This window comes from Corylus avellana, unplaced genomic scaffold (genome assembly GCF_965113065.1).
Source record: "Corylus avellana unplaced genomic scaffold, dhCorAvel1.hap1.2 HAP1_SCAFFOLD_86, whole genome shotgun sequence".
Taxonomy (NCBI): domain Eukaryota; kingdom Viridiplantae; phylum Streptophyta; class Magnoliopsida; order Fagales; family Betulaceae; genus Corylus; species Corylus avellana.
In genome coordinates, this window is record NW_028290504.1 from 1 (window position 1) to 21,285 (window position 21,285).

Below are 21,285 nucleotides of genomic sequence, written 5' to 3' on the forward strand. Positions count from 1 at the left end.
GAATCCCACGATAAATTAAACAGAAATATGTAGATAATTGATAGATAATAAACTCCACTTAAGGGTTGAAGACAAACCACAAATACATAAGTCAGATTACAAACTCAATGCCCCAACCAATCTCTAGACTCTTGGTTTATACTAGGCTTAATTACAACCCACTACTCACAACACATTTAATAACCACCCATAATACACACTAGCCCATAACACATAACTACCCACTAACATAACATAACAACTGAATACTAACATAAACAAGGATAATAACTACCCACTAAGCTACTACATCCCACTTCCTTGATGCATGCCCTTCTAGGAATTACTCCATGATTTTTCACTATCATTGGTATGTTACGATCTTAATGTCCCACATGGGTTAAGTATAATTTTAACCATGTATATATATATAAGCTCTTGGGCACCCTTCCCTTGCAAGCCGGTTTTCAAGGGTGAGTTCTACCCAAGGTTAGTATCATTTGGTATCAGTGCTAGTCACCATGTTGAGGGGTTCAAGTTACGAAATGAGCGATATATGGGCTAGATTAAAATACTGATAGGTGAGTGGAGCCACCAAAAGAGAAAAAGAATACCATCGGCCACAGAAGCATGGTAGTATTTTACGATCCTAATATCTCACATGGGTTAAGTCTAATCTTGACCATGTGTATATATATAAACTCTTGGGCACCCTTCTCTTGCAAGCCTGTTTTCAAGGGTGAGTTATATCCAAGGTTTATATCACAATATGCTATTTTCTTCCAACTTGAACATGTAGACAGCACCGAGCATAAATCGGCACCAACCCTTGACATGTGGATCTGGATTTCCTAAAATTCTTAAATAATTTGAGTTTCTCAAATTCTTAAATCTGGCCGTCCATTGTATCTAAGGGTTAAAACAAATGCCACATTTTATGGTCTTATTAAAGAAATGAAACAACTCCTATTTTCCAGATTTTTATTTTTATTTTTGTCAAATTTATTCTGTAAAACATATGAGATCAAAAGCTGTAATTCTTTTTCCAAAATTTCTTCTGCAAAATGTATGAGATCAAAAGCTGCAAATTCTTTATTTATTTTATTTTATTTTTTCAGAATTTTCAGAAGTTAAAAAAGCTAAGATGTTCCTTCACTTTGACATGAAAAAGAAGAAGTGTCAAGTTGTTTTTGTTTTGGGAGCGAAATGAGTTTTACGTTGTTTTTTGTTTTGAGAGAGAAACGAAATAAATAAATTACTTCTACAAAAAAAAAATAAGACTATTTATGCGTTGCTTTTTTATTTTGGAAATATAATGAGTTATTTTGTTTCCTAATAAGACCGGCCCTAACAGGTGACATTTGTTTTAACCTTTATATAATGGACAGTCAAATTTAGAAATTTGAAAAACTCAAATTCTTTAAGAATTCTTGGGGATCCGCATAGAAAAATGATAAAAGCATAATTTAAACTTAACTTTGGCCAAATTTTTCTCTTAAGTTTTTTTTTTTTAAAAAAAAAAAAAAAAAAACTGTTTGTGGAGGAGAGAGAGAAAGCCTTAAACTAGAGAGAGAGAAATTTGATCTAAAAGTTAGGTCAAAGTTGAATTTAAGTTGTTGTTATATCACTCCTTATCCGGATACCATAAATAAAGCTTGACATGGAAATAAGTAATTGTCAAAGCAAAAAGAAATTAAGAATATTTGAAAATATTTTGGGCATTCGTAGAGCAAGGCGGTTTTTGTAATTAAAGAATTTCCTTTCATAGCGTATGTCTATTTATTTACTTCATGATTTACCTGATTTGCTGCTACATCTGCTGGATTCGTGGGATGTTGCTGCACGATTTGCTGGGTGCGTGTGTATGCTAACAAATTCCGCACCTGTTACTCGATGAAATCGCCTATACATATGAACGTTCCCCAGCTTTTTTTTTAATTCAAAACATTTAAAACATTCCAGTTAAGGTGAGTTGTACTTTGTAAATATAGTATAGTGCAAATAGAATGATACTTTGGGGTAAAGTGTTATTTTTACGAATTAGGATCTCAAAAAGTGAAAAGATAAGATCCTGTTCCCTTATTTACACCTATTTTATCCACCAGTAAGTACTAATAATAACAGTATTTATGAGTTGAGGAGTTTAGGACACCATTTCATTTCGTGCTCTAGATAGCTCATTACAAGTCTTTAAGGCCAAATGATATGGCAGTTTTACTATTGCTTTCCCAGTTAGAACACTGATTTAAAAAAAAAAAACGATTGAATTCCTGTTCTCCCTCCGTTTCTTCTTGATTGTATAATGTCATTGGACGTGTTTAAAGCTAATAATTTGACCAGATAGTTATGTTCAATTATAAGCCAATAATTTCTGCTATTGCTCTTAGAGCTAATGGTTTTAGTATAAGACTGATGCATTGTTTCAATAGGTAGTTCAATCAATTGGAGATTATGTTTTATGAAGCGGAGATTATTAGTTCGAATTTTTCTTTCTCCTCTCCTTATACGGACATGTAAAAAAAAAAAGAGACTGATGCTCATATATAGAATGTGCCTCATCTCGAGGCATCGAAGGCCTCAAGGGGCACCAGTGTTAACTGTAAAACACTTCTAAGCTCTAACTTATTACATTGTCTATAACAAATGCCATGTACATATCGCAGTTGGATCGTAATACAATGGTCTCCTAACCAAATCTGTAAAATAGCAGCAATTAAATAATATTTGTATTTAATTACCAATACCACAATATGTGAATTGCTCGGGTTGGTTTGGGATTGTAGTTTTAATAAGGGTGCATTTGGAATTGCGATTTTACAAGAATAATTTGCATTTTTAAAAAATAATGCAAAATGTAAAGCTTTTGGCATTGCGATTTAAAAAGCACATAATCTAAAATAGGAAGAAAAAAAAATTGATATTTCTATAAGCAGGCTAGAGGGTGCTTATTTGAAAATGCGCAAATTTAAACTAAAATCACGATTTCGAATAATAAATATTTGATAAAAAAATATTTTTTATCATGTTTTATCAAACGCCTTTACGATTTTAAAAAGCGATAATTTTAAAAAATACAATTTTTAAAACCGCACTTATTGAAACTACAATCCCAAACAGACCCCAAGTGTTTTGTCCTTTTATGAATTAGCACATTTCTTGATCAGAATCTCATAAATTTATCAAACACGTGAACCAAATTGTTGGTAATATATATTTCATTGCTTGTTATCAAAAATAGCACCAAGCTCATACTTTGATATGGTATTTTTCCCATCATAAAATCTCAATTTTTTTTTTTTATTAGATTTTAGTAATTTTGTTGTTGGGATTGTTAGGAATTTGAAAAACAAATTGTAGGAACCCAATTATTTCTACCATTGAAAATTGAAAATTTATGTGTGTTTTGGGAATGAGTAAACCAAAAAAAAAAAAAAATAGTCTAAGTGGAAGAGACATAAATTAGATGGAAGACCTTTTTATTTATATAAAATAGGAAAATGCTTCATTTCCTCTTCGGGTCCTTCTCTCATCCTCCAATTTTTTTAGATCATCATTGGATGAGTGGATCACATGACTTCTATACATGGTGTTGGATGGTCTTGGGCCTCTCTCAACCCCAAAAGCTAACTCAAAATATGAGGTTTTTACTCACACTTATAAACTGACCGACAACCTCTTCTACAATTGATATGGGATAACCCCAACAATCTCTTCTTCACATATCGGGCTCTGAGTCGAAGCAGAGACAACTCGTTTCTCCTGTGGACTGTTGGGCCGAGACTTGTTAGTGGAACCTAGGCTCTAATACCAGTTTGGTAGTCTTAGGCATCTCTCAACCTCTAAAGTTAGCTCAAAAGAGGTGAAGCTTTTTACCCCTCACACTTATAAATTGACCACTAATATCTTTCACAACTAATGTGGCATAATCCTAACAATGAACTCTACAAATTTAATAGTGATTTTAAAAAGTGAGAAGATGTGAAAAATAAATAAATAAATAAGGAGAGAATGTGCAACACTCGTGTTTTTTAGGAGCCAAGGTGGGAATTGTCTCCCTTCTCATCCATGTGTGAATACATTTATCATCATCTAGGTATAAGGTTGTAAAAGATCAAGGCTACTCTCGAGAACAGGTTAAGCTCGATTCATTTATTAAATTGATTATTCATAAACACAAACTTATGCCCAGTATAAGTTAATAACTGGGCATAAGTTTGTATAAAACTTGGGTCGACTTGGTTAATGTACTTAACAAGTACTTATGAAGCTCGACTCGTTAACTCGCGTGTGTGTATATATATATATATATCTATTAATATAACTCGTACCAGAAACTCTATTTATTTATTTATTTTTGGTGTACAGCCAAAATGTAACTCTTACGGCCAAACCGACAAACAAATATTAATTATTATTATAATTATAATAAAGGAAAGGAAAACGAAACCTCGTAGATGTCGTGTAAAAAACTACCACCACTTGGAATCGGATCCTGGAGAGATACTAAACACAACGAAAATCAATCCCTACCGTTGGTACAAGCACTCATCAACGGCCGATAACGTTCAGCTCCCATCGAACATTCTAGACTCTCTAACAGTAAAGAACCTATATATACTCAACCCTAGCGCCTCTCCCTCCCACACAAATCAAAAGCTAGCAACATCTCACTTTTTCACACCCAAATTCTCTCATCTCGTAGTTTCTCGAGCGTCCGATCTTCGCCGGATCAATGGCCGGAAAGGGAGATGGCCCCGCTATCGGGATCGATCTCGGCACTACCTACTCTTGCGTGGGTGTGTGGCAGCACGACCGCGTGGAGATCATCGCGAACGACCAGGGGAACAGGACGACGCCGTCTTACGTCGCCTTCACCGACACCGAGCGGCTGATCGGTGACGCGGCCAAGAACCAGGTCGCCATGAACCCCACCAACACCGTCTTCGGTGAGTCTTTTACGGTTTTTTTTTTTCTTGGAATTGTTCTTGCATATGGTTTTCTATTAGATCTGGAAACGAGGGGTATACTCCCATTGTGTTCTTTGTTGATAGTCTTAAACGTGCCGTCGTAGAAGTATTTATTATCAACGACGTTAGTTGTTGATTTTATTTTACGGGGATTATTTTATAGGACTTTTGGATCCATGTGCATTAATGGGATTGTCGTCTATAAATTTGCATCTGTGGGGTTATATGAGTTTTGCTGTGTTAGATGAAACCATAATATTGCGATGCTATATTGAGGTTAATGACAAAATTTCTGGTTCTTTTTATGAATAAAGTTTGGCTTGAAGCTGTTAGATTTGAGTTCTTTTTAAGAATAAATTTTCTGCTGCTTTTTAAGAATAAAGTTTGGTTTTTTAGTATTTATAGTTATGCATGATGCAATTTCATGTTGCAAATTCTTATATTATTGACGACGATGAAAGTTTTACTGGATAATAAGTTAGAACATAATCAAAGATACTTTTTTTCTTTGTCAATGAGCAATATGGTGTGGACCGTGTGGTAGTTTTAATCGGAGTCCATGTGGGTGCTTTTTTTTTGGTCGTGTGTGTGGTGGATGCTTTAGTGGGTTTATCAGATTTTTATGTTTCGTATGATTCTGTCCTGTATATGTTTGTTATTGGATCCTGATGTTGTTTTTGTTTGGCGTCCACAGATGCCAAGCGTCTGATTGGTAGGAGATTCAGTGATGCCACTGTTCAGAGTGACATCAAGCTTTGGCCATTCAAGCTCGTCGCTGGTCCTGGTGACAAGCCCATGATTGTGGTCAACTACAAGGGTGAGGAGAAGCAGTTTGCTGCTGAGGAAATCTCATCTATGGTCCTCATAAAGATGCGTGAGATTGCCGAGGCCTATCTTGGTGCGACTGTGAAGAATGCAGTTGTGACTGTCCCGGCTTACTTCAATGACTCTCAGCGCCAGGCTACAAAGGATGCTGGGGTCATTGCCGGTCTCAATGTGATGCGTATTATTAATGAGCCAACTGCTGCAGCCATTGCATATGGTCTTGACAAGAAGGCGAGCAGCGTTGGGGAGAAAAATGTGTTGATTTTTGATCTTGGTGGTGGTACTTTTGATGTCTCACTGCTCACCATTGAAGAGGGTATCTTTGAAGTGAAGGCCACAGCAGGTGACACTCATCTTGGTGGGGAGGACTTTGACAACAGAATGGTGAACCACTTTGTTCAGGAGTTTAAGAGGAAGAACAAGAAGGATATTAGTGGTAACCCCAGAGCACTTAGAAGGTTGAGAACTGCCTGTGAGAGGGCGAAGAGGACACTATCATCTACTGCTCAGACAACCATTGAGATCGACTCATTGTATGAGGGTATTGACTTCTATTCAACCATTACTCGTGCGAGGTTTGAGGAGCTCAATATGGATCTCTTTAGGAAGTGTATGGAGCCTGTGGAGAAGTGTTTGAGAGATGCAAAGATGGACAAGAGCACTATCCATGATATTGTCCTCGTTGGGGGTTCTACTAGGATTCCCAAAGTGCAGCAGCTGTTGCAGGACTTCTTCAACGGTAAGGAGCTTTGCAAGAGCATTAACCCAGATGAAGCTGTCGCCTATGGTGCTGCTGTTCAGGCTGCTATCTTGACTGGCGAGGGTAACGAGAAGGTTCAGGACCTGTTGCTATTGGATGTCACCCCTCTGTCCCTTGGGTTGGAGACTGCTGGAGGTGTCATGACTGTGTTGATTCCACGGAACACCACCATCCCCACCAAGAAGGAGCAGGTTTTCTCGACCTACTCCGACAATCAACCAGGTGTTCTGATCCAGGTTTATGAGGGTGAGAGGACAAGAACCAGGGACAACAATTTGCTTGGAAAGTTTGAGCTTTCCGGCATCCCTCCAGCTCCCAGGGGTGTTCCTCAGATTAATGTCTGCTTCGATATTGATGCTAATGGTATCTTGAATGTTTCTGCTGAGGACAAGACCACTGGCCAAAAGAACAAGATCACTATCACCAATGACAAGGGAAGACTGTCTAAGGAAGAAATTGAGAAGATGGTGCAGGAGGCCGAGAAGTACAAGTCCGAGGATGAGGAGCTCAAGAAGAAGATCGAGGCCAAGAATGCTTTGGAGAACTATGCATACAACATGAAGAACACTATTAGGGACGAAAAGATCAGTTCCAAGCTAGCCCCAGCAGACAAGAAGAAGATTGAGGATGCAATTGAACAAGCCATCCAATGGCTCGATGGCAACCAGCTTGCGGAGGCCGACGAATTTGAGGACAAGATGAAGGAGCTCGAAAGTATCTGCAACCCCATCATAGCCAAGATGTATCAAGGTGCTGGTGGGCCTGACATGGGTGGCGACATGGATGAGGATGTTCCTCCTGCTGGTAGCAGTGGTGCTGGTCCTAAGATTGAGGAGGTTGACTAAGAGCTGTGATCCGCTCTTTGGTTTGATGATGGTGATACTCGGTTCTGTTTAGATTTGGTATCTTAGTATAGTAGTCGATTTATGAAATTTTGTGGATTTTATATTTTGGTAAGGGCTTGTTTGGAATACCAGGAGCCCGAGGATTATTATATTTTTTGGAATTCGTATTATTTAGTTTTTCGTATCGGTATTATTAATTATCTTGGACATCCTGAGATAATGGATTGTGTAGCATCTTTTCCGGTAGCTATTGCTTTTTTTTATATTTGCTTTAAAGAATAAAATCATTAATTACCCTGAAGTGCCAAATTGTAGGTATGAATTAGGAGAGCTTTCACCTATAAATTACATTATGGACGATGTAGGTTGTGAAGCTACTAAATTACTCGGAGAAAACAAAAAAATAAAGGAGGGAGGTGGGGGTGGGGGTGTTGTTAAGCTACTAATAAAAACAAGGGTTAAATACTTAATACTCCTAGGATTTATGAACTTTATTTTTACCTCTGAAATTTTATTTTTATCACAGGACTTCTCTGGAGTTTTGATAAAGGATCAATTTAGTCCACTCATTAGTTGACCGTTAGTTGATCGTTAAGACCAACATGTGGACCAACCAGATGTTGACATGTGGCACTTATTTAATTTTTTTTTTTAAAATTAAAAAAAAATGTACTTAAGGAAAAAAATTGTGGGTGCCACGTGTCAGTCTTAACGGTCAACTCACGGATAGACTAAATTGGTCATTTATCAAAATTTCAGAGGGGTCTTGTGATAAAAATGAAACCTCAGGGAGGTAAAATAAAGTTCTTAAACTCCAGGGGGTATTAGATATTTAACCCTAAAAATAAATATATCTTCAGCAATTTTTGGGATTGATTGAGACTCTAATTATTCAAAAGTTGAGAATTTTTTGTTATGAAATTGTGGCCCATTTATAAAATTATTTAAATATCAGTAAAACAAAAAAGTTATTAGTTTAAAATTAAAATTTAATGTTTCAGTTATACAAATGTACGATTTCGTAACATGAGATTTTCTAATTTAGAGTAATTAAAAGAAATTTCGAGAAATTTCAATCCAATAAAAAGATGTGATGTTGAAAATACGCTCCTTTAAGAAGTATATTTATTGTTTGGATAGGTTTTTTTCTTTTTTTTCTTTTTTTATGAAAATTATTGTTTGGATGGTTACATTGCTAGTACAAGCGCGTTTGAATCTGATTATGCTCAAGTCAACATGGGTATAAGCCGTGGGTGCTAAACGTCCTTGGAAAATTTGGACCCCAACAGGGAAATTTTAAAGCTGGCTTCTCTCCTACCTAAGTTCAGAGGGGAACTCTGAATTACTGGTAGAACATTTATTTTTATGCTATGGGCCTATAGCCTATGGGCAAAATCAGACCATCTTTTCTCGAGAACAAGCAAAATTTCATATGGATATGAAGAATCATCCAGAATACAATGGAAGGAAGCCTTGGCTATCCTTGGCTATCATTCACACTCAGCACTCGGTAGGCCATGCCCATCTGGCAATTGGTTTGGGCTGATGGAAGAATGCAATACAATTATAAGGTCTCAACAATCCAAGTTAAGCAAAAATCACAGTGATAACATTCCCTGATACAAATTTCTGACTAAGAACCAAAAGAAAAAAGAAAAAATAATATGTTCTATTAGATACTTTATCCTAGACCACTGTAGCCTGATACTTTTTTGACAGCCTCCTCTTCCATTTCCACAAGTTGACGGCAGAAAGTTTCAACATCATTTGCCTCTTCCTTCAACGTGAACCTAAACCCCTTCCACTGGAATTGGCTGCAGCCATCCTTCAACACTGGACTAGGGACCTTCCCCAGCACATCAAATCCATTGCGATCAATAGAGAGCGCATATGCATCCTTGACAAGACAAATTAGACCAGTTAGTTATTGGTTTTGGCAAAGGCATTTTTTAAGTCTTAAAAAATTATGGACCATGCAATTCCTGATAATGGAATTAGTGTCCATGCATTTCCATTATAGCAAAACTAATTAGCAGTAAAGTCATGTGAGTAACAGGAATAAATCAGTGAGCAAATTAATGGCTGTTAATTTTCTCCTGTTGTGGACTGTCAGGTTTCATAGCAGGTTGAGAGAAACAGTAATTAAGAAACAGACACAGGTACACACGCAGCATCAATTGTTAAGGGAGAGATGCAATTTACTATGACAACCCTCCAGTCTGTTGTATGACAACTCAATCAACAGGATTTCTCCTCAAAGGGACAGTAAATTATTCCATAAGAAATAATTTCTGTAGCCAGCAATAATTCTGATATTGAAACTGCAGCAATTTATTAATCTTTTCATTGTAAAAAGCAGCAAAAAAATTCTACAGAGAAGGATAAAACCACCTTAGCTTACATAAAATTAACGGAATAAATGGACACCAGCTTTAGTGGGCTAATGCAGCATTGCATGCATAGTAACTTGTAGAATAGTAAATGTTTAACAAAAGTGTGATATTAGTTAGAGTCTTACCCTTGCATTTGCATTGAAGTATACAAAACAAAAGAGCATCAAAGCTCTACGCCTTGCTTCACTTTGATTAATCCCATCAATTAGCCTCGAAGAGAAGCGTGCTGCACAAAATACAAATTTAACATGTAATTAGAGAAGTACGGATGCACAAAAGAGATATTAGTCTGATGCAAGTATATGCATGCCGTTGTGCAGAAGATGATAACCATCTTCTCAATGTACTTGTGAATATGAACTGACCTAGCGGATCTGCTTTGGATGCTCGTATATCTTCCAGATCTACTTCAAAAGTGCCTCCATTGCCATCAATAAACATGGAGGAACTGGACAATAAAGATCTTGAGTCAGATGTAATTGGCATATGAGAGCAGCGAATGTAGCACACAATTCAGGAGTTCTGCCATATTGTATAAAGGACATGCACAATATCAAATTGCATGATCATCTAATTCTGTATGCAAATAAGTTTTGCCAGTCTGCTATACAGGGAAGACCATGTATATATCTAAATGCATGACATATACAAAGAATCACAAACATAAATGTATGTACATTTATTAAAACAAATGATAAATTAGAGACAGCATGGACCAAGGTATAAGACAAACACTGGCAGGCAGTTTTTCTAGGTTGGTGAGGGTAGAGGAACAGTAAAGGCCAAATGAGTAAGTTAAGAATATGAAAAAGACATTTTCCCTCGAGTGGAATCCAATTGTGAAGTTAGAACTTCTTTCAGGACTGATACAAAGTAATTAGAATCCGACATATTTATGAGAACAGTCATTATATGCAGTTACTCAACAAACTCAAACTCAAACCAAACAGTACAAGACAAAAACAATCCAGAGTGGAAGTGGTCTACCTCAAATTGAACTTATAAATCACATATTTTTCATCCCCTTCCAATAGCTCCTTAAGGCTCTCACTTCGAGATGTAGAACTAGGATTAGATGAACTTAATACACCGGAAACCGTATAACTGCACTCACTCATTGCTTTCTGTTCAGATAATATGACTTCTCTAAGGCTTTCTGTTGCAGACTGAGCCTGTAAAATGAACATGACAATAAAAAGTCAAAGATGAAACTGTATAAAAACCACGATACTTGAACAAATTAGATCAAACTCTTATTTGAAAGTGAAATGCTAATCAAGGCCAGAAGAATCCTGACAAGGTGTGGCTCCACAATTAGGTGATATATTGAACTGTAAGTCCTTTTGAGGAACAGGTATCGGAGCTAAATTAGTCAGCAACAACAACAACAAAGAAAAAGATATAGATAAACTAATAAGCAAAGAGATTGAATTTCATGACAGGAGAGTTAAACAGCTCAATAAAAATAATCAGTACTAGAATCTTTGAAAAAAAGAAAACCATCAATTTTGAGCCAGCATGTTTCATTACAATTGAGGGTGGAGTTAGGACTACCTTTCCATCTTTAAGAGGCTCTACATCCCCAGTCAAAGCAACCCGAGCTGGTAGCTGCAAGGAGGTCAAAAAATCAGCAACTTTGCTTACTATCTTAGACAATTGCTTAATAGATACACAGTATAGCTACATGCCATACAATTCCAACATCTAATATGATATGACTAGATTATATTAAATGTTTTAGGGAAATGAAAGGAAGCCTCCAGGGAAATGAAATGTTTTAGGGGAACAAGAAGCAATCTAACTAGATTAGTTAAACATGAAAAAGAAGTGATGCAACTTCAAATCGCCACTAACCTTCTTCATCGATCTAAGCAAGCTTGACAGTGGTCCTGGGAAGGGACTGCTCACGGCAAATGAACCACGTTCATCAATGATTGTGTTCTACATAAGAAAAAGGAACAATTCACCATATCTGATCTTTCTTGGGGCATACAAAACTAAGTGCATAACGGAGAGGACTTACCACATTATGAAAATCATCTTCAGGCACCCAAATATATGGCTTCCCTCTTCTGAGTATGTACTTAACCTTTGATGTGTAGATATCCCCCTTACTTAAACAACCATACAGAGGAATCAACAAAAAACCCATTAACTGATGTACAATTATAACGTTGCTTCTCATCAAATAAAATTAAACACCCATATTAGTTTCAGAAAATAACAGAGAAAGAAAACAAACGACAATTTTGAATCGCATGTTATATGTTATTTGGTTTATGAAATGCTCAGCTCAACTACTACAAAAAAAAAAAAAAAAAACACGTGTATAAGTGTACCAGACTCAGTCAAGAACACCTATAATGATTTTTGCTTCATTTTTCTTCCACGTTTATTTCAAAGAGGCATAAAGAAATTATTATTATTATTTTTAAATTAAAGAAAGCCAATTGTTAGAGCAGGGAGGGTACCTTCCTTTGGCGTCAGCTTTAATGGTATTGAGGTGGCCTTGCCAATTCGACGCCAATATGCTCTGCAATACCTTTTCGTGATTAATTTTAACAGTTTAAAGCCACCAGAAGTTGAAGATAACAATGGGCGAAAACAGATAGCCAAAGTAATGCTTCGAATAGTACAGTTAAATAAATCAACTCTTAAGTTCTCAGAGAGAGAGAAAGAGGACCTTGCATTTCTCTGCAAATGTTAGCATTGTTGCCTTCTTGCCCTTCATGACTCCGTGGGTTTCGCCACCTCGCCCCCCAACTGCTCGATGAAATTACTATACGATTTTTGTGTTTGTGCGCGCGCAGTAGAGAGAGAGAGAGAGAGAGAGAGAGCTTTGGGCTGGGTTTTATGCCTTTAATGAGTGGGCCGGTAAGGGTTTTAGGGGTTACGGCGGGAGATATAAGCATCTGCGAGCACTTCCCTGTCGTTTCATGAGGTAAGCTAAACGGTATGCGGTTTATTGAAACTATACGACAACCATTTTCCCCCAATAGGCCGTTGAAACTTCATGATTCTTTAAATTTTAATTATTATTTTTAAACCAAGTAATTATAATTTTATACGTTAGCATTTACAAATTATGCTGTATACTGAATAGTCCTTGACCACATATGATCCTTCCATTTTATACATATTAAGTAATTATCAAATTATTTTAAACCTTAGATAATTAATTAATTATTACATAAATGCGTTTTGAAACTCTCAATTTATATGAAATTTTTATCGTACCTCGGTTATGTTTGATAATATTTTTGAAAAAAAAAATAGTTTTAGTTAAAAAATAAACCTTTTATATTTGAAAATTGTATATTTTCCCATGTTTTTTTTTTATTTTATTTTTTATTATCAAAGCAAATATTTTTACAAATAGTTTAAAACACAAAATACTCCATAAAAAAAAAAAATTATAAATTTATATCCTTTTCTTGTTTGTAAGAATAAATTGACAAAACAAATTATACCTTTTCAAATAAAAAATACAAAAGCATAACCGCACCGTAAAAGAATTGTTATGAAACATGATTAGGATTCCTTACAATTTCAAAGAAATTATAAATTCTTAAATTATAGAATTTAGGTCATTTCCCGTTATCAAAGCATTGCAAAAATGTAGCAAGTTATCGAGGTAGCTAATAAAAAAATAAATAAATAACCAAAAATAATGTTTTTTGTTTATTTTTTTTGTTTATTTTTTTTTTTTACATGTCTACACAAAAGGAAGAGTATAAATTCATACTAGTGACCTCCGCTTCATGAGACGTGGTCTCCAACTAATTGAGCTACCCTTTGAAGACTTTTGATTTAAAACTTTTTTACAATATAAAAAGCAAAAACTCTCTGAAAATATGTTCAATGCTACATTTTTAATATGTAATGTTTGATGCATATAAATAACTTAAATTTTATAATTTCTTTAAAATAATTATCAGGCAAAACAAGCTTGAGTATCCTTTGAAAAAAAAAAAACCTGGAGATCTAATAGAACTGTAAAAACACTGACAAGAAACAAAGCAAGCAGGCGAGCATGGAGTCGGAGTGGGACCCATTGGACGAGCCACTGTCTCCGCCTCGTTTTTCGTCGGTATTCGAGAGGGATCGACACGTGGCGTACATGGAGATGATGTACCAGCTGTTGCCGTCGCCGTACGAGACGCAGGAGGTCAACCGCCTCACCCTCGCCTACTTCGTCATCTCCGGCCTCCACCTCCTCTCCGTCCTTGATCGCGTACCTCTCTCTCTCTCTCTCTCTCTTCCCGTTTGCTAGGGTTTGGTATTACAACTTTGACGATATATTTGAAAATTTAAAGGAATCTTTCGCTTTAGAGAGTTGGATTCTTGTAGTTCGTCTTGTTCTTACTTGGGAATTTTTGAGATATTTGGATGTTTTTAACATTGGTTTTGAAGATTTCCCGCGTTTTCATGAATGTTCTGATTTTGAATTGTAGTGAATAATTCAGATTGAAATAGAAGAATTAGAATTAGATTTGGGATTTTTTTTTTTTTGGTAAAATCTACTTTTTTATTTTTGGCTAATTATGATTTGTTCAGTATTTCGGTGAATTTTATCTAAACGAGTCTGAAAAGTTAGAAATTCATAATGCCAACAATTTTTTGGATTTGGATTTGACTAGATATGTGCATTTTCGTGACCATGTTCCTTGAATGTGCCTAGTACAAATACTTGCTGCGGAGACTTTCTTTTGGCAAATTAAGATAATGTGAAGCATACTTACAAAAAAAGCATACTTACAAAAGATAATGTGAAGCATAAAAATCAAAATTTTACTCTTCCTTTTTTTCTTTTTCTATGCATAATGACTCGAAAGAGTGATAGGGATATCGTACTTGTTTTGTTTTTTGTTTTTTTTTTTCCTCTCTTCCTGAAGACATAGTATGGTCTGTGATGATCGTATATTGTTAGCGCTTGATTATCTTCACAAGCACATAGTTGAATTGAACGATTTTTTTTTTTTTTAAGGAAAAAAAATAATGGACAGTCAGTGGATCATCTTCTTTTCCATGCTATGTGAAATACCATATTTAGCAGTGTAGGTCGGATGTGGGTTATGCCTCTTTGGTGGTAGATCTCTTCACTAGTTGGAGAGCGCAAGGTGGTAGGTTTCAGCTTGATGCAGTTTGGAAGATGATACCATCTTGCCCTATGTGGTGTCTTTAGCTTCATTCTTTAAGACTCTATCATTTGGCCGCCTTGGATTTTAATATTTCGAGTTTTCATGTTCTTTTATATTTATTTTTTGCTTCTAATTATGTGTCTCTCTTGTATACTTCACGTGTAGTTGGGTTGCATATTTGCGCTTTTTAAGGAATTTGTGATTACTTATCAAAAGTTTTGTTGTATGTGTATTTTAGGTTGACAAGGAAGCGGTTGCTAGTTGGGTTTTATCCTTGCAAGCTCACCCAACAAATAGAGCTGAACTGAATGATGGTATGGGCTTGCTTGCTTAGAAAACTGATATAATTTAATTGAACACAATATATGTAGTAACGCTGGATTGTCAGATAAGTGCATCTATTATCTATATTTTCTGGGAGTGCTTCCCTTTCCAGCATGTTTACTATAATTTAATCAAACATCATATTGGTTTCCCGCAGGAAAATTTTATGGGTTCCATGGTTCTAGAACTTCTCAATTTCCTCCAGACAATAATGGGGTATAAACAAACAGATCTTACACTTATAGTTTGTTCTAATTTCTTATCCATCTATGTGATAAGATGATTTTGTTTATGCAAAAAGCTGACAGTTACATATATTGCCTTTGCCTTTTTTCTTTTTTATCTAAGGTTTTGGGTCACAATAATAGTCATCTGGCAAGTACATACTGTGCCCTAGCCATACTAAAGATTGTTGGCTATGACTTCTCAACTATTGACTCTAAGACGATATTGACATCAATGAGAAACCTTCAACAGCCTGATGGAAGGTAAGCTTTACACCTCTTGTTCTTGGATCACTTACCCCTTTTTCTTTGTGAAAGCTGACTACTGTTAGTTCTTCACAAATATGCACATACTGTTTCCTTTAAATAAAACATGTGAAAAAAATTATTTGCATGGAGTCCAAACGTTTATCTTGTTCTATAAGGAATAAACAACAAAAGGAATGCTTTTGAATGCATACTGACTCAAGTAAAGGGTATAGGTCGTACCTCTAGTCTTTCTTTAAACCACCGCCCTTAAGAATGTGGTTATGCTGAAAGGAAATTGATTTGCACTAAATTTTGCTTTGGTTTTTCCATCACCCCCCATCCAACATAAAACCCTTTATTTATTGTAAATTTGGGATCATCCCCCTGGCATGGGATAATTCCGAGTCTTTCATGTTTGACAGTTTTATGCCTATCCGCACTGGGGCAGAGACAGATCTTCGCTTTGTATATTGTGCCGGTAAGGAAACAGATCTGTAGGCATGTTTTATCTTAGCTGTTTCAAACCAATATGCTCTTTGATGAAATATATTGTTGTATTAGCTGCCATCTGTTTTATGTTGGAGGATTGGAGGGGCATGGATAAGGAGAAAGCGAAGGAGTACATAATAAATTGCCAGGTTTGTATAGCAAGTGCACTGTTGTTCTTGGCTGTCTTCTTTCTTGCATTCATTCTGGATTCTTGCAAGCTATGATTATTGGTGCACATATACTCAAATTCAAGCGATGCTGTTCTTTCAGTCATACGATGGTGGCTTTGGATTGATACCTGGTTCAGAATCTCATGGTGAGTCCAAACAAATTCTGTATGATTGTTAGTTTATGTTCTCTCAAATTTTTGTGTCCTGAGCTTTGAACTTATGTTTGCTACTTTATAAACATCAGTTATAAATTTGAGTACTCTTCCAATGCTTACGTTCAAATCTCTTTATCAAGAAAAAGGGAAAAAATAGTCTATCAGTGTTTGTGTCTTTTAAGGGTCCTTAGAGTTTCATTGTGCAGTCAAATAAATATTGGCTTTGAGGAGGCTAAATAAGCAAAAACTTGCAGCCATAAAGGCATTGAAACTTCTGAAAAACGGGTTTTCCTAGTACTATTTATAGGTGTCCATATGGACCCTTCAATTACAGAAACGATCTGCTACTATGACTTTGAAGAGGCCACTTTGCGAATTGAAGTCAGATGTCTGTTAGATCGGGACTGTTAATTGGTAAATTAAGACAACTTTAACTAAGAAGAGTGTCTGGCTTGGAGAGGAAACTGTTCTTATTTTATTATGGATGTCGTTACTTACTTTCTATTACATCTTACAGAACCATTACCCTCGATTTCCTCTCAAAATCTCGTGTCTGATTTATATCACAGCAGAAAAAAAAAATAATAATAATAATTACCTTACTCAAAGCATCAGTCTTAAGGGTATGGTGTGTTGAAATCATGTTCTCATGCATTTACTATTATTAGTATTATTTCCTCCCTTTATTGTCTTATGGGTTTGGTGTGTTGAAATCATGTTGTTACACATTTTATTTTTATTTCCCCCTCCTTTATTCCCGTATCATACCTTAGTGACAGCTATGCATGATTTCATTGTTTCCCATTTTGATTCTTTGGGTCAGTATGTCACCAAAATATTTTCAGAGATCCACAATAGGGTCTATTTCTTAAAGTGTTGCAGTTTGACCATTATCCCTTTAAGGAGGTTGATTATTTCCACCTTATTAACATGATTTTGTTTTCCTCCTTATGTTCTTTTTCTTTTCTTCTTTTTTTTCTTTTGGGGGGGGGGGGGGGGGGGGGGGGGGGGTGCGGCAGCGGTGGTGACAGCACTGACTACTCACAGTAAGTTTATTTGCCCCCCACCCCAAAAAGGAAAAAAATTAAAATTGAAAACAAGCTTGTATCTGCATAAAGCAGCTCTTTGCTGTAGTTTACTTGATTTCCAGAGCTGGACTGCTTCTGATGATATTTACCAACAGCTTTTATTTTAGTGCTACAGGTGGTGCAACTTACTGTGCTGTTGCATCTCTTCGATTAATGGGAGTCATTGGAGATGATATTCTGTCTACTAGTGTGGCTCCTTCGATCATAGATGTGCCCTTGCTGCTGGATTGGATCTTGCAGGTTTATTTTTCTCCTCTTCTCATGGAAGCACCCGATCGTATATGCCTTTAAAGTTGAAAAAAATTGACTGAACAGACAAACATAAAGGTCATTGTGACTTAAAAAATTGTGGAATGAGTAAAATGCTTATAAAAATTTTGCCCCAGCTTTGACATAGGACAAACAATGGTAGGCACTAAAAGTGTCTGACAACAGAACTTTTGGTTACTGGAATTTTCCATGGCAGTAGGTATTTGAGGGAAATTAGGGTTGCTTGGGTTAGGATTGTGGGGTAGAAAAGGCTGAAAAATAGGTTCTATAATGGTTTAACTCTTGAGTAATATGATGGGTATATTTTGGAGCTAAAATCTGACGACAAAGCAAGATCATAAGACCTGATTCATGGCTGTGAACATTAACTTGGGAGTTGTAGCTGATCTGGTTTTTTGAGTTTGGAGGCTAATAATAGGTGGGTTGTGCTGGGGTTTTATGGTAGGGAATTTAGAGTTCCAAGGGGAAGAAATCAAGTTCAGATTGTAGTCTTTGAAGACTGGATGAATTGCTGGAAATTAGAGAGACAAGAAGAAAAAATAGATCTTGGCATCGCACCTAATTTTCTTAAGCATCATGCCTAGGGTTTCTTCAGCATCACATCTCGATTAAGCTTGTACACAAACCTCAATAGCATAATTGTTGCAAAACTCTCATAAAACTTTTTCTGTATCTAATAGAAGGTTTTAAATCCATGTAAATAGACAACCCTTGCCTAATCCTAATAGGTTAACTAGACTCCTGAGATTTTGACTATTAAGCAAACTAAATAAATGGTAAAACCTACGAACAGAAACAGAATAATATGATAAACCCAAAATAAGATCCAATGGACCGAAACTTTAGCACGTACCCAGAAATTTTAGAATTATACCTTTACCTCCTAAATTGAATAAAATTATATTAAAACAAAACCACCAGTTTCTCTCTGCCTGCATCAGCTTTCCTCTTTGATCATTTCAATTTGATGTGTAATTTTAAGTGGTTCAACTATTGCCTTTTACTATAAGCTCGTAAAACCATTTTCACTCTTCTTCTCTGCTGCAGAGGCAGGCAACTGACGGTGGTTTTCAAGGTAGACCCAACAAAGATAGTGATACCTGTTATGCATTTTGGTGAGTCTAAGGAAACCATTTTGACATTTGACAGAGTAATATGGAGTTTTTCTACATTGAAAATATCAATGTGCTTGTACAGGATTGGAGCGGTTTTACACATGTTAGGGTGCTACAAACTAATTGATGAAAAAGCTTTACGTCGATTTTTGCTGACTTGTCAGTCTGAGGTAATGTTGCCTCTCCTTTTACCTAATAGATCTAGGTTAATTGCATATATTTAGTTAAGGTTTAAAGAAGATGTTTTAAAGGTTTCTAGCCCACTACCCATATATTTCCTTCTAGTTGTATGCCCAATGTGTAGGAATAATATGGTCAGTTGATCAGTCACATCCATGATTCATGGAAAAAAATTAGAGTAATGCTACTCTTCATAATCATTTCATACTAGCTAACTTGAAATGTTTTAATTGGTTTTTCTTTTGCTCTTTTTTTTTTTTCTTAAGTGGCTCACATGGGAAGCCATTTAAATACGCCACGTTGGCCAGTATGAAATGAGTGTAAATAGTAGCATTACTCAAAAAAAAAAAAAGCCTGACATCTGTGAAATCTAAAGCCTGACCGTAAAGAATGAAGTAAACAGTCTTCACTATCAACTGATTGAACTGCTTATGATTTGGAAGTTAAAACCAATGGCATACCCCTTGAATAAGAAACTATTGATATGATATTCCTGCATTTGCTAGATAGGTATTTTTAAGTATTTTCTTATAGCTAATAAAGTCTCTGTTGATATTCTGATTTTGTTGCTCAACTCTGTTTCTACACCAGTATGGTGGTTTCAGTAAGTTCTCGGGGAGTGTATTCCCAGGGCAAGTGCCAGATTTGTACCACTCCTATTATGGATTGACTGCATTCAGCCTCTTGGGAGAATCGGGCATGAACCCACTGTGTTTTGAGCTGGGAATAGCAGATCTGGCTGCCACAGGCCTCTTGATTTAACTTTCTTATTCTCCATTTCCATCTGGATTTGGTTGCATTGCCATGTCTAACTGGCAAGCAGTGCTTGGTTATTGAATTACAATTATATAATTTATATTCACTTGATGTATATTTCCCGTGAAATGGATGCACAAAACATTTTTCCCAACGTGTGAAGTATATAGTATGGAATTGCTCTATGATTGACTTTGTCAAGAGTGTAATGTTACTCTTTACACCCATTTTATATTTGTTAAAGTGGCGCCTAATACTTTTGGTTTTGTTTTTAAGCAGCTAATATGAAAAATCATTTAAAACATATTACATTAACTGATATGAAATGGATATGAAGAGCTCTTGTCAAGATGGTTATGAATGAATAACACAAGAACCCACCCAGAAAGACAAAAAAAAAAAAAATGTTTTTGAAAAAAAGTTGTGGGATAATGTTTCTGTTGCTACCATTGCCTGATTTGTGAAACTTAACTGCTCGTTTTGAGAGTCCATATTGTTTGTTTGTTGGTTTTTTTTTTTTTTTTTTTTTTTGGGCAAAATGCTGATCAATGATAATGGTTTGTTAGGATCTCTCTCTCTCTCTGCGCTTACGGCTCACATTCGATTCATCAAATTTGGGTTTTTTTTTTTTTTTTTTTGACTTACCATATTTTAGCTATGCATTTTTATTATTCCATTTAACTATTCTCTCTCAATAATTTCTTTATTCTTTATTGAGCAGAGAGAGAATGTTAGAGATTAAAAAAATGCTTTGTTTTGGTCAACATTGTAGTAGTTATCTAGACTCCATATGCTTTTCCAAATTTTTAAGGGTCTGATTGGGATTGCGTTTGAGATGTCTAAAAGTATTTTTAACGCTCAAAAAGTCTGTTTGAAGAAAAAAGTACTCGTTTGGTAAAAAAATTAAAAGCGCTTTTAAAGGTCTAAAAAGCCTAAAAATGATCAAAACGTACTTCTGGCAAAAGCTTAAAAATAAAGTTCTTGTCCAAAAGCTTTTTTTGACTTAAAAACTCTATTTTTCAAACACAATCCCAAATAGGCTCTAAGCCGAACACAACTTCTTTTGCTTCCCATTTTAACATCCCCACTAGCCAAAATAACATTTGGCTAGTTGGAATGCAAATTTAGGTGAAAAATCATCCATATCTAATTAGCTACTTTAACCAACAAAAAAAGAATTGATAAGTTGCTACAATGCTCCCCAAATTTAGTAAGAATTGTACACTCACCAAATGTTAACCATCATTCTTTCTCCACTCAATAAAGAAATAATAGTTAAAATAGAAAGTGAAATGTAAGTGCTTTACAAAAAATCATCTCTATTTCCCTTGAAATAGAAAGATCCTATTCCGACC

At 35.7% G+C, this 21,285-nt stretch overlaps 3 protein-coding genes across 4 annotated transcripts; 2 read left to right on the top strand and 1 right to left on the bottom strand.

Annotated features, from left to right (window-relative positions):
• Positions 1–4,607: 4,607 nt before the first annotated feature.
• LOC148582584 (heat shock cognate 70 kDa protein 2-like) lies at positions 4,608–7,607 on the top strand. The gene is made up of 2 exons (XM_088512069.1): positions 4,608–4,925; positions 5,641–7,607. The coding sequence occupies exons 1-2, from the start codon at positions 4,712–4,714 to the stop codon at positions 7,374–7,376; spliced, it is 1,950 nt and encodes a 649-aa protein (XP_088368195.1). The 5' UTR covers positions 4,608–4,711; the 3' UTR covers positions 7,377–7,607.
• A 1,225-nt stretch (positions 7,608–8,832) lies between these two features.
• LOC132187460 (uncharacterized) lies at positions 8,833–12,625 on the bottom strand. Of its 2 annotated transcripts, XM_059601777.2 has the most exons (10): positions 12,453–12,625; positions 12,241–12,302; positions 11,793–11,883; positions 11,624–11,710; positions 11,324–11,377; positions 11,067–11,132; positions 10,757–10,941; positions 10,135–10,217; positions 9,895–9,995; positions 8,833–9,273 (listed from the first exon to the last, which is right to left on the bottom strand). In XM_059601777.2, the coding sequence occupies exons 1-10, from the start codon at positions 12,498–12,500 to the stop codon at positions 9,058–9,060; spliced, it is 993 nt and encodes a 330-aa protein (XP_059457760.2). In that variant the 5' UTR covers positions 12,501–12,625; the 3' UTR covers positions 8,833–9,057. The 2 variants fall into 2 exon arrangements, with proteins under 2 accessions (XP_059457760.2, XP_059457761.2); XM_059601778.2 differs by lacking the exon at positions 11,067–11,132.
• A 1,108-nt stretch (positions 12,626–13,733) lies between these two features.
• Positions 13,734–20,126, top strand: LOC132188475 (geranylgeranyl transferase type-1 subunit beta). Its single transcript, XM_059602934.2, has 11 exons — positions 13,734–14,003; positions 15,149–15,224; positions 15,392–15,450; positions 15,583–15,722; positions 16,130–16,185; positions 16,269–16,345; positions 16,467–16,512; positions 17,725–17,849; positions 18,927–18,994; positions 19,077–19,164; positions 19,766–20,126. Exons 1-11 carry the CDS (start codon positions 13,803–13,805, stop codon positions 19,934–19,936), a joined length of 1,107 nt encoding a protein of 368 aa, XP_059458917.1. The 5' UTR covers positions 13,734–13,802; the 3' UTR covers positions 19,937–20,126.
• The last annotated feature ends 1,159 nt before the right edge of the window (positions 20,127–21,285 follow it).

Bases quoted from the DNA above. Each gene is read 5' to 3' on its own strand.
- LOC148582584 (XM_088512069.1), top strand. From the start codon at position 4,712: ATGGCCGGAAAGGGAGATGGCCCCGCTATCGGGATCGATCTCGGCACT. The intron at 4,926-5,640 runs GTGAGTCTTTTA...TGGCGTCCACAG, and splicing joins CCCCACCAACACCGTCTTCG to ATGCCAAGCGTCTGATTGGT.
- LOC132187460 (XM_059601777.2), bottom strand. From the start codon at position 12,500: ATGAAGGGCAAGAAGGCAACAATGCTAACATTTGCAGAGAAATGCAAG. The intron at 11,133-11,323 runs GTAGTCCTAACT...TGACTAATTTAG, and splicing joins AGCCTCTTAAAGATGGAAAG to CTCCGATACCTGTTCCTCAA. The intron at 9,274-9,894 runs GTAAGACTCTAA...TGTCTTGTCAAG, and splicing joins ACTTCAATGCAAATGCAAGG to GATGCATATGCGCTCTCTAT.
- LOC132188475 (XM_059602934.2), top strand. From the start codon at position 13,803: ATGGAGTCGGAGTGGGACCCATTGGACGAGCCACTGTCTCCGCCTCGT. The intron at 15,225-15,391 runs GTATGGGCTTGC...GGTTTCCCGCAG, and splicing joins TAGAGCTGAACTGAATGATG to GAAAATTTTATGGGTTCCAT. The intron at 16,346-16,466 runs GTTTGTATAGCA...CTGTTCTTTCAG, and splicing joins AGTACATAATAAATTGCCAG to TCATACGATGGTGGCTTTGG.